The sequence below is a fragment of the Amphiprion ocellaris genome, chromosome 18 (genome assembly GCF_022539595.1).
Source record: "Amphiprion ocellaris isolate individual 3 ecotype Okinawa chromosome 18, ASM2253959v1, whole genome shotgun sequence".
NCBI lineage: Eukaryota > Metazoa > Chordata > Actinopteri > Pomacentridae > Amphiprion > Amphiprion ocellaris.
The window spans coordinates 32842620-32855227 of NC_072783.1; the positions used below are offsets into that span (position 1 = coordinate 32842620).

Below are 12608 nucleotides of genomic sequence, written 5' to 3' on the forward strand. Positions count from 1 at the left end.
TATACTTTGACATTTTCTGAACTACATCCTATACTATGGCGTTATACACAGAGTGCTTTGGTTACATGTTGATTTATAATCTAGATTTTTTTTGTTTTATTTTATGATGGGATTACCACAGACCTGACTGTGAACACTGTTGACACTCACCTCAGGGAGACGCTGTCTAAGATCTCAAGGCTGCTTGGTCGTGGTCTTTCTGGTCCTGCTCCAGAACGCCTTCATCAACTACGTCTTCTTTTGAAGAGGCCCTCAGATGCTGCAATCTCTGACCTTCAGGAGGAACTGCTACTTTCACTCTGTAATGAGACGGCGGTTATTTTAAAGACCCAGCTTCTGGCGGCTTTGAGTGAAAGTTTAACATCCATCAAAACGGAACTACAGACAGTTAAATCTGAGCTTTCGGTCAGTATTTCAAACATCAAGTCCGACCCAGCTGTCCTAAAGCATGCTGTGGGTGAAACGGAAACTTCACTCTCCACATCACCGACGACATCGTCACAGTCCAAAGTAGAGCACCTGTCTGCTGAACTTTTAAAAGTGGACTATAAATGTGAAGAATGTGAGCAGCAGCAGCCTGTGAGCAGCAGAACAGATGTGATCAGAAAGAAGTCATTTTCTTTTTTCTTTTCTTTCTGGTTGACTTGATGCTGTCAGATGCAGATGTTGGAGCTTATTCTGATCTTTCAGGATAAAAAGCTGCTTTTCCTTCACAGACTTTTCAGGAAATTATTCTCTCAGGTTTTCTCTGCTCTTTATATTTTTATCATCTATGATTATTTCCTTATTTCATTATTGTAAAATAAAGTTTGAGGCATAAAGACTCATTTAGTTATTTTATTCCTGAAATTTTTGACGTAGCAGAACTAAACTTCCATTTTCCTTCTTGTATTTCTATACTAGAACTAAATGTATCTTCAACACGTATATATATTTGGTCGTTTCTTATGTTGCTGCTGTTTCATTGCAATTATATTTTAATAATATCACTTTAAATAGATAATTGAAAAGAAAAAAAATGGCTCTGAAATACTCAATGAACTGATACATCATCTCGTGTTAAACTGAATAAGAATTCTTAATAATATAAAATGTAACTGACTGAGCTGTATTAATTAAATCGAGATATTTCAAATTGAAAGAAACACATTAACTACAAGATTTCAGTCAATTAAACCTTAAATTCATTTACCTAAGAAAACCATCCTTTAATGTCTTACCTTAAAATGACCTACATTTATAGAAAATATAGGTGAAAAGAAAAGTTTCACACTAAAGATTAATCACTGATGAGCATTTAAGGGCATGAACTCAATTATTATGAGGAAACAGAAATCCATTTCTAATATTTCTATCAAATATGTTTATGTCTATAAAATATACTGGACATCAATAAAAATGTCTGCATAGTGAAATATATGAAGTCCATCTGCATTTATACATCATACTGATGTCTGTGTAGTTTCTCATTCATCCAGGTCATGGTTATCCAAAGTTGTTTAAATCAATCCAACTGGACTTTAAGAAGGTTCCTTGAAGACGTTTCACCTCTCATCCACTGACACTGGATAACACTGACCACACCTCACAGAGGTTATAAGCTGAGGCAACATCAACCACCACCAGAACTGAAGAAGCCTCTTGGATGAGAGGTGAAACGTCTTCAAGGAACCTTCTTAAAGTCCAGTTGGATTGATTTAAACAACTTTGGATAATATCATACTGATGTTTAAATAAAGGGAACTGCAGCCCACGTTCAGTCAAGTTAGCGGAATTACGGATAAACAAGGTTTCCAGTTATCTCTTGCAAAATAAAAGCCGTGATTTGTTTTACAGAAAAATTACGTGAATTCAAAAATGTGAGTTTGAAAATGTAAATCAAACTGTAATAAGCGTTAGCTAGCTGCTCCACTTGCTCTGAATATTTTTGTTCATGTCTTTGTCAAGCCCAAATGAAAAATTAATCCATATTCTGGCTACATTACCAACAACAGCATCCCTAGAGGCACTGGAAAGGTTAGCTGAGCTAGCAGAAGTGCTAATGAGGTCTGCTCTGGCACAGATTATTACCGTCACACATGTAGCTTTGAAAATAAATCTTCTACGAGACACAGAGCTGTAGCTCCGTTTCAGTGTTGTAGTTTTTAAATGTGCAATAAAGGTAATAATGAAGCTCCTGCTCTGAATGTGTTGCTGTTTTAATGCTGCATATCTGCTGTAAATAACATGGACTTTTTATATTGTATTTCTGCTCCAACAGCAGAGATGAAGTTAAAGGTGACAAATGGAACCTGTGAATACTAAGAACAGAGAATAATAAACTGCTGAGTTGGTCTGACCTTCTGTAAGTGAAAGCTAAACAGGAAGTGGTTCACTGAGGATGTCGTCCATTCAGTCTCCTTCACATCCAGATGAGGTTTTTTCTGCTGGTCGCTTCACTCAGAAGATCCTCACAGTGAACATGAGACACCTGAGATGAAGACAGACATTCCAGTATCAGCATCAACAGCAGAGGTTCATTTTAAAGTGACCCTGGACAGATTTCCTATTTCATGTAGTTTTCCAAGCACTGAAAGACAGAAAGGCCTGTAGTCACTTTAGCTTTAGAGGAGAGGATTTTATTATCCAGCTTCTCTGTGCTGTAATTTAAATGTAATAACTGTAGTGTTCATCATTATTTTGGACATATTCTGGGAGGTTTTTTTCTAATCTGCACTAAGATGTACTACAACATGTGAATCAGTCATTAAACAACGTTAACGACTAGAGAGCAGATTTACTGTTTTCTCCAGTTTAACTTCAGAGACTCAGCAGATATTCAGGACTACTGACAACACAGAACCTTAACCTTACTGTTTTAATCACATTTAGGTTTTCTAAACGTTACATTAATGTGAACCAGCGTCTCCATGAACAGTTATATTAACTAAGTGCACCACATTACAGTAACACAACCCACTTCAGCTGTTTACATGAAACTCAACACAAACATCGTTAGCTTAATGCTACGTTAGCTTAATGCTACGTTAGCTTTAATCAGACTACGACTGAGCAGCTAGCTCGGTTAGCATCGCTAACATTAAAACTAATATTTACTATGCTAACTTTCTTCTCTGGTCAACACACACAGAAATAAACTCCACCAACATCTGGAGTGCATGGCAAACGTTATATCTGACACTAAAGCTGCATATAAAGTGCATTAAAAGCGGCACCGATACGAAAGTAAACATTAACTTACCGAACTATCAGAGTCCTTTCAGTGTCTGCTGGTAGAATCAACTGGAGGCAGAAAACTGGTTAAAACAAGCCAACGGGCAGGAAAACTGTCTGTGGAAAATGTTCTGCTGCTGCACCGATAAATAAACCAACAGTTATTATATCAGAATTAATACAAACGAGGAGAGCAGAGTCTCTGCTGCCTCCTCCGTCGGACCTGTCAACCATTCCAGACCAGACTGTCAATCAAGTAGCCCCGCCCCCTGGCTTCGCAAAACTTTAACGCTCTATAAAAAAATCAATATTGATTTATTTTAAGATCGGCCACCTGATCTCTAATTTTGACCATGAAAACTAACGAAAAAAAAAAAAAATCCAGTCTATGCACCGTACTCTGTTTGGCTCCACACTTGCTGATGACCACTTCCGGTCTCAGAAAATGAAAAAACTGACCTTTTTTCGTTTCTGTCTCTTACTGATTTTACTTTTTTGTTAATCTAAATATAAAATGAAAATCAAAGCATTTTTAAAATTTCGTATATCCCTTTTTGGTCATGAAAATGAAAAATGCCTTGTATTTCAATTTTAATTTTTGTATTTTAAAAGGAAAATCAAATAACCACTCGTTTTTTGTTTTTCAGTACCCGTTTCAGAACGGAAAATCCAATTGCCAAAATATACACGGACCAGTAAACACACACAATCTGGATTTAGATATCAGTTGTATGCATTTGGACAAGAGTGTTAGATTTAAGCTGATATTGCAACAACTACAAGCTAAAAGCTAGCTGTTTACCTGAGCCAGCTATAGCTTTCTTACCTTGACTTGATGTCTTCCTGTTCCTTTGAAGGGCCAAGTGAAGTGAAATCAGAAATTACGCAAACAGTATGACACAAATTCTGGTTTTTAGATTTTGTTGTTGGGGTTGTCTTTGGTTTTGATCACATTCATCCATCACACACGCTCACAGTGACTAACCTCTGCTATCCAGTCGGGGCAAGAACCAGCATCATCCGGTTGAAGGTCATCGTCTGTCACCATTAGACCATCTTCAGCGCTGAGCAACAGCAACGATAACCAAAGAGAGAAAGATTAGACTGAATCTGAGCTGAACTCACCTGCAGATTCCCAACGGTCAGTCCAAAAGATATCACACTCCAACATGTTCACACTGAGATGCTGAAATGACACTGAAACCATGATTTAAATGTTTTTGCTGAACCGAACAGAATTGAGGCTAAATTCTGGCAGAAGAAACCCAGCAGTGTAGTGGTCTAAGATGTTCATCATGTAATCACAGTGTTCCTGGTTCAAGATTCTTTGTCTTTGCCAAATCCACTTCTTTATTTCTACTCTCAACTTTTAATTAAGAAAACTTTAAACCAACAGTGAGTTTGCGCTTTCCTTGACTGAATTTCTAATAAAGCCTTCAAACTTTAACAACACCTTCACAAAACCTTTGGCTCATTTTCAAAGAAAAAATATAAAACTGAAACTTCTAAATCCATCCTGTTATCTTTGTTACCACATTTCCTCAATTTAAAATTTATAGGTTGAAAACTTGGTCACTGAATCCAGTGAGAAAGATGAGATGTGGCTTAAAGCTCCAGAAATAGAAACTGAACCAACAAACAAACTGATGGACATCATGATTCAAAACAATATGAACTTCTTTACAGTTTTACTAAATAACATTGCTATGAGCCAGAATTGACAGCTGTCTTGCTTAAGCAACAGGTTTGAGGTATGCTAACTGTAGGTTCAAGTCCTCTCAGTACCTCTTTATATGTGTCACTAGATTTGACATTTGATTTTTGAGACTTTAAGTCAAATCAAGAAACAATAAAACATTAGTGGCAACATGTGACGGGAGGAGTTTTTGAAGTTTAGCGTTGTATAAACAGATACTTGGCAGAACACATCATACTGATGCATGCACACTGCTTTCAGAAGACGAAAAACTATTTCAAGCTGAATGAATGTGCCATGGTAGGTCAGTGGTTTCAACCTCAAACTTTCAACCATGAGATCCCCGGTTCAATTCCAGATGTTTCTCTTTCTTCATGTCCTCTTTCAACTGTTGTTTTACATTTAGTCCTGAATATTTTCATATGATCCCATGTGTGAAACTAAATGATTTAATTTAAAAACAAAAAGTAACACAAAATCACCACACAAAGATATAAAACTACCATAAAGACAAACACAAGAACTACAAAATGCAAAGAAAAATATGTTTTGTTTCACTTTGATAGAAAAAAACTTATTGTAGATGGTTGTGGCCTCCCTTTTTCCATTGTGCACATAATCTAATAAATTTCTGTTGGCATATGATGTTTATATTGGCGATATTCCAACACGAGTAGTTTGTGTAAGAAAAAAAACAGCTCAATTTAGCCTGTATGTGGCCAGGGCAGCAGCATCAGTGCAGATCCATGTGGACACCAGCTACTGGCAGCATGAGTTTCTAATAGTGGTTGAGTTTGTTAAGAGTAAAGACAACATCAGTAAAACTAAGGAAAGACTTCGAGAAGCCATTTTTTTTGCCACTATAACCATCTACCAAAGGCTTCTATTCCCTGGAACTTTAAATTAGTCTCTCGATCTTTGAAACTTGTCCCTTTTTCTCCGGAGCTTACTTCTAGACTTTGGCATTTGCAGCATCTACAGTCACCCAGTACATGATAAAGAGCACCATACTAATACTGAGTAATACTGCCTCTTCTTTGCCCAGAGAACAGCCTCAGTTCTTCATGGTTTGGCGTCCACAAGCCACTGGAAACATCATACTGCTCCACATGTTGACATGTTTGCACCACGCATTTTTCTGCAGATGTTCCAGCTGCACATTTACGTCCAGAGATTAATGCTGTTGATGCTAAATTCTGACCTCACCATCTGCATGCATTGGTCAAAATGACTGGGATCACAGTTTACTATCATTCTGATGTTGAATGTGAACATTAACTGAAGCTCCTCTCCTACGTCAGCATGCATTTAACTGCTGCCACATGACTGGCTGACAGGATAATTACATGAATAAGCCGGTGTACAGGTGTTCCTAATGACATGCTTGGTGAGTGTCTATAGTATAAATTATATATGTATATTATTTTGGTGGGGTAATCTGCTAGTGCATGTGGGAGAGGAAGGGGAGAAGTGTCCGAACTGCACAGACTATCCACAGGGGTTCCTCAAGGGTCAGTGCTCAGTCCCCTCATCTTCTCAGTTTCCACAACCTCACTTGGTCCACTCCCATGGTTTCTCATACCATTGCTATGCTGATGGCACCCAGCTCTTCCTGTCATTCCCCCCAGACGACCACACGGTCTCTGCCTGGAGCTCATCATGCCTTGCAGATATCTTGGCATGCATGAAAAAAACATCACCTTCAACTCAGCCTCTCCAAGACTGAGCTCCTTGTCATCCCAGCCAGTCCCTCGATACAACAAGAAATCAACTTCCCATGTCCAGACAGCTCAACTGGTTGAGCAGGGACCCAGAATCAGGGGCCATAGTGCCCGATGCAGCGGCCTGGGCTCGATTCCTACTGACAGTCATTTGCTGCAGGTCTTTTGTCCATTTTCCCTGTATTTTCCTGTCTGCCTCTCAACCTGTCAAATAAAGCCAAAAATGCAGCAAAAAACGGAAAGCAGTTCTCTTAAAAAAATCTGACTTTACATTAGCCTTATTTTTTGATTCCATTTAGAAATCAAAAATGGAAGTCACATTGGTCTTTTAACTTTACTAACAATGACTATTTAATTGTGTAGCGTGATGATTTCAAACCCTAAGCTTCTAGGGTTTCTGAATCACAAATGAATTGCGGGTTATCCAATGATATCCAGACCTCAATTTTTTTTACACTTTTAACTCAATAAATATTTCAGCATCCTCATCCTGACAGTAGCATCTTGTAATGTTCTACAAAAAAGTGACAAATCTCCCAAAAATTCTAAGTATTACCTCGAGATGAAGAGATTCCGAAAGGCCACATGAATGAAGGAGGTTTTTTTTGGTGACGCCCAGAAGGAAGGAGCTGAGCCTCGCTGATAAACCTTCAGCTGTAAATGTCCTGAAGCTGGGCTCACATGTTCACCACCTCCATCACCATGCTGGCCACCTTGACAGCCTGTTTCTGTTCACACCAAGGCAACCAAACCAAGATACAACATAATAATCATTAAAATGCTGCTTGAACTACTTTTCTGATGAAGAATGCTGTAAATTTTTACCATCAGTATCCAAATTTAACAGCTTTTTATGAATGAGTGTCCAAGTATTTACTCAGGAACAACATCACTGTTTGAAAATCACTGACTGTGTCTTCAGTTTGCTGCACAAAATATGAGACAAAAAAAAAATCATGGGTCTGTTTGCATATTTTCTCCAGCAGCCAATTATATACAAAACTCAAAGAATAGAACAAAGTTTTTTTTCCCCTGTGGTCTTACTGTGAGATTTTATTCATTTATTCATATTACATTCAAACTACTTCACACCAGAAGACGATGTTCAATATGCATCGACTGTGTGCCACTAGAGAACGTACTTGGAAGGCCTGAATGAGATGGTTCAGATTGTTGTGTGATTGTGTGCGTTATTTTATTATATGCTTGAGCTGCATATTTTGTCTTATTTTTATAGGGGCTGACGCACACTATGATCAAGTCGTTGCATGTTTCCACACGGAGGCAGTAATCAGACAATCATAGTCATTTCTGTCAGCACAAGGTGACATCGCGCTTCAGGAAGGCCTCGGGTTAAACATCATGCAGGATGTGAGCTCTCCAAACACGACCAACGCTGATTCCACCCGGACACCCGGATGTTCCAGCTGCTGGATGGATTTAATCTATTCACAAAGATGACCCAATGACTGAGTAAAATATCAGTAAGCTGCACATTGATGGACCGATGCATCAGCAACTGCAGAAACACAATCATCATGATGCTGCACTTGAATGTTTATGCATGAGACAAGAGTAGGATGATTACTTTTTTGCCTTGTGTTTTTTTTTTTTATTCAAGAGAATATCAAAAAATTGTAAAACGTGAGTAGATGTCCCGATGTAGTTGCTTAATTGATTATTTCATTGACAAGGCTTAATCAGCAGCAAAAGCCAGTAATCAAAATAGTTTTTTTAATACTAATCACTGATGGCAGCTTTTAAAACTTATTAAAACTCTGATAATGAGTTTTGGACTTCACCTTGATGAACTAAAATGGAATTTTTAAATCATTTTCTGACATTTATTGACCATAAAATTACTTGAGAAAATAATAGGCAGCTTAATTATTCATGAAAATTAGCTGAAAACAATCCAACTTTAATCCAAGGCTACTTTAAGAACCACAAAAGCAACAAATAAAAAAAAGGACCAATGGCCAAAAGCATTGCAGGATTTAGCAACATTTTTATTTAGAAAAATAAATAAAAACACTAAACATTTTGTACAAAGAAAAACAAAGTCAACATGAAACATCACTTCATAAAATCAATCACATCATTAAAGCAAAACTGAACATATTTATAATATTTATATTTGTTCTGTCATAAAGCCATATTGTTCTAAATACATGGAATTCATACATTCATTGATGAGTACTGCAGGATGAATGAGCAACAAATGGGTACGTGGCGACCTTTGTCGCCTCGAAAACTAAGATTTTAACTCAGTTGTTCATAATTTAACAAAAAAATGTGTCAGATTTTACTGTGAGGTGCGAAGAAAAACAGTCATTACAATCATAGTCAATGACGCAGCAATCTGAGGAATCTCAAGGGGAACTGCAAAAGTGGACACAGAGTTTAGAAAAGTGATGTTGAGGTGACTGATGACAATCCTGAAACCACACATTTATAAAAACAGTAAACTGTCACTTGTATATATAGATATCAAAGCAAAGGTATGGTGTCAAGAGGAATGCAAAAACCCCAGAATCCAGGACACCCGGTGTGTCTGTGGGTTGATGCACTGTGGAGCTGTGACACATCTGTGTCCTGATGAGTCTGATCTATGGTACTTGATGTCACCAGGAATGGAAAAATCAATGGCAGAGAGCCAGAGGGGACAACAAACTGACTGTATCCTCTTCTGTCCTCTCACATGGCTGTTGGTATGTGTGCCTGATTGGCCAGTTTAGAAGTAAACACCTCAGATTAAAGCTGTAAGTGTTGTTAGACCACTGAAAGGCAGGGAAACTGAAACAAGAGTCCAGTCTCTATGGGTTTCCTAGACGCACATTTTAATGTAAAATCACTCATTAGTGGTGGTAAATCTTATTCTGAAGGGCCTCTTTCCTTTTTTTCTGCATTTTTTAGCATAGAAGTCTTAATTCATCTGAACTTTCAGCAGATTTTCATATACAATATTTTTATAGAAACGTTGTGTAAGTGCAGTTAGCTCGTGCTAAACCTGTTTGCAACAAGCTTAAAGTGGCTTCAATTCGCATACAGCTGCAAAGTGTTGAAAGTAGGTGTCCAGTAGAGCTGTAATTTCCCACATCCCATCTACTGTCTATGTGAAACGCACCGCGGTGCATGCTGGTCCGGTTGCAGTGCTTTTCTAGCTGCGATCCGGTGCGTCTCTCCGGAACGGGCAGCAGCTGATTTGCATAAAGTAGACTCGACTTCTACTTTATGCAAATTCGATGCCACGTATGGAGGTCCGACGCATCGCGAAACTTTCATCAAACATCTAAACTAGCCATCGGTGAAATAAAACCAGGACAGATTCAGCTGCTGCACAGATTATTTCTCGCCTCAAATGCTTTCAGAAATACTTTTCGCTGAAGTGTTTTCAAAATAAAAGAGAAAGTTTGCAGCCGAGCCGCTGCGTTTATCTGACGCATCTGCCGGACTGAAGGTCTGAAGGGCGGTCCTGTGCCCACGTAATGGCCCACTAGTGACCGCCCACCAACGGGTGATTTTCAGATGTGCTGCGTTTACATGTGGGAAAAACGGAGCTAGTGGACACGTACCATTAATGTTCACAATTAGTATTCATAGCACAGTTGGAAAAACAAAAGAACTGATTCTAAATTAATATGAGCCAGAGACTGGTTTGGAAACATCGTTTTTGATTCTACGTCATCAGTTTTTAAAATTAAAATATGGAGCGACTGCGATTCTGTCTGCATTGCTGGTTGAGTTATATTGTCACAAATATGGCTCATAAACACTGTGCAAAAACAATCTGAACATCTTTGATATCTCCCATCATATTCAAAATACGCCAAAATCAATCAATGTACCAAACAAAAAAGAAAACAATCACTCAGCTTATGGACAGCGAGATAAAGAAGACTAAGAATTTACTTAGAAATAATCCAAAATGCATTGTTATTTAAAGCAAAGCATTTTTTTTGTTTGTTTTTGGTTTCTTTATGTCAAATAAGAAGCTGAACCAATAATCAATAAAAGTCAAACTGAGTTACAGACCTTCACATTGTATGTTTAAGGCTAATTTGTTGCTTCCAGCTCTGAGGCAAACCATCTCCAGCCGCCATGATATGTCAGAAAACATGTGCAAACAGATACACGAATAGAAATCTACTGGGCATTCACGCTCACACACGTTTACAGTACGCTGCATGCAGAACAAACTGAACAAAATGCTGTGGAGTTACCATAAGTGCATGCTGGAACAGAAGAGTCCCATGAAGAGGAATACTGAAGCTCACATACACGTGGTTACACTCTGCTTTTGCACTTTTGCTCATGGTAACGCTGTCGTCTCCAGCCTGGCGATGTCCAGCGGCTCTTTAGTGACCGAGCTGCAGGTTTTGGTCATTTTGAGTTTGCCATGGAAACCGGGCGGGCTGTGCAGTACGGACGGACTGGATATGGAGGTGACAATGACGGACGACGTCTTCTTGCTGGCCGTCCTTGGCGTCGACTCCCTCACGGCGTTGTCCAGCTGCGTGGGCAGAGACACAGAGAGGCGTTCAGGTGCTCAGGTGACACTTTTCCACTGTGGGCATGTGGATGGTGTGTTTGTGAATAAAGCAGGTGGAGGTTAAGGAGGGAGAGGGTGAAGTTTTGTCAACTGTTGCTCTGATTCGGATCGATGCGCTTCTCGTCCACTTAACCTGCCAGCGCAGGAAACAGTCACAGCTGATCAAAGGCATTGATCGACCAGATTGATGAATGGCTTCGTCGCAGAGGATCTGATGGAGTGGGACTGTACAGCTGAGTCGACCTTCTCAGATCAATAATTCTGCACTTCAGGGCTTCAGTACCGTAGCTGAACATATGGAAGATAATGTTTTGATAAAGATTTTGGACTTATCTTTTCATCACTGAACAAACGAAGCTGGCAAACTCACTCTACCAATCAGACATTTACCATCTGAACCTCAAGCAGATTTCAGGAGCTTTTTTTCTTTACTTCTGTTAGATTTTTATTCACTGTAGGCTCAATTTTCACTGCAATGAAAAGTCCTGCACCTCTATGGAAACAGCACAGCCATGACTATTGTAGTGTAACAAAGTTTAAATGCCATAAATCACAAAGACAATGGAAAAAGTGGAATTGATGATTATTTATGTTAAATAATGGTGTCTCTTTCACCATGCTGAATGTATCTTTCAACAACTTGCTCTGTACACTGTTTTTGAGCAATTCCACACTCTATATTGATTATGTTTTTTAGTAGAACAAATTACAATTTATTTTTCTCTTAATACAGCGAATTATGCCATAAAAAAAGAAAAAAACGAATCACTTGTACAAAAATTGAAAAAAAGATGTATTCCATAAAATATTGTTACCACCTGCACAGAGAAGACTTTAAATGGCTTCTCTTTTAAATATATACAAAATATTTGTGAAATTAGGATAAATTTAATTTAATTTTTACTTTTTATGTCAAAAAAACTTACATTTTATTTAAACAAAGGGAGCTTTATGGTCATTCAAAAGCTCCATTCTATTTAATTCTCAGTCTATCTAATTAATTTCCATACTTATCGCCAATCTGCTCTGTGTAAAAACTGCCTGCATTTTAAACCAAAAAAATCACAGACTTTTGGTCACAGCAGTCTTGGTGAGTCAACATGGCTTCTTAGTTGTGCTGAGGAAAACTACATTTTTTTTGTTTTTTTACAGGATCTGGTGCAAAATGGTTAGTTATTGGCAAATTTTTAAATAAAACTAGTAGAATAAGGTGGTTTTGATGAAAAATAATTGGTCCACGATCAGCTTAAGGCCCATTGGAAAGTTGCAAATCCAATCATTCTTTCTTTTTTTTCTCCATATATCCTGGCTTTTTAAAGAAAACGTACCTTTCCAACCTGCCGGCAGGTTTTGAGGTTCAGAGGGTTAACTGTATTACAAGTAATAAACAGCTGATTCGTACTCAAGTGGCTCCTAACACAATATT

At 38.3% G+C, this 12608-nt stretch overlaps 1 protein-coding gene across 6 annotated transcripts in view; it reads right to left on the minus strand.

Annotated features, from left to right (window-relative positions):
* LOC111585658 (melanopsin-A-like) overlaps window positions 1-12608 on the minus strand; it is a 63270-nt gene that overhangs the window by 8762 nt on the left and 41900 nt on the right. For 2 of the 6 annotated variants that reach the window (XR_008599530.1, XR_008599531.1), the window contains exons 10-12: window positions 3242-4277; window positions 2340-2470; window positions 151-299 (exon numbers count right to left, since the gene is read on the minus strand). Coding sequence is in view for 2 of the 6 variants with exons in the window: in XM_023295209.3 (XP_023150977.2) it covers window positions 10943-11143 (201 nt within the window). In the remaining 4 variants the exon portion in view is untranslated. Of the gene's footprint in view, window positions 1-150; window positions 300-2339; window positions 2471-3241; window positions 4278-8618; window positions 11144-12608 lie in introns of those variants that run through there. The other 4 variants (XM_023295209.3, XM_035941497.2, XR_008599532.1 and 1 more) reach the window with 3 other exon arrangements.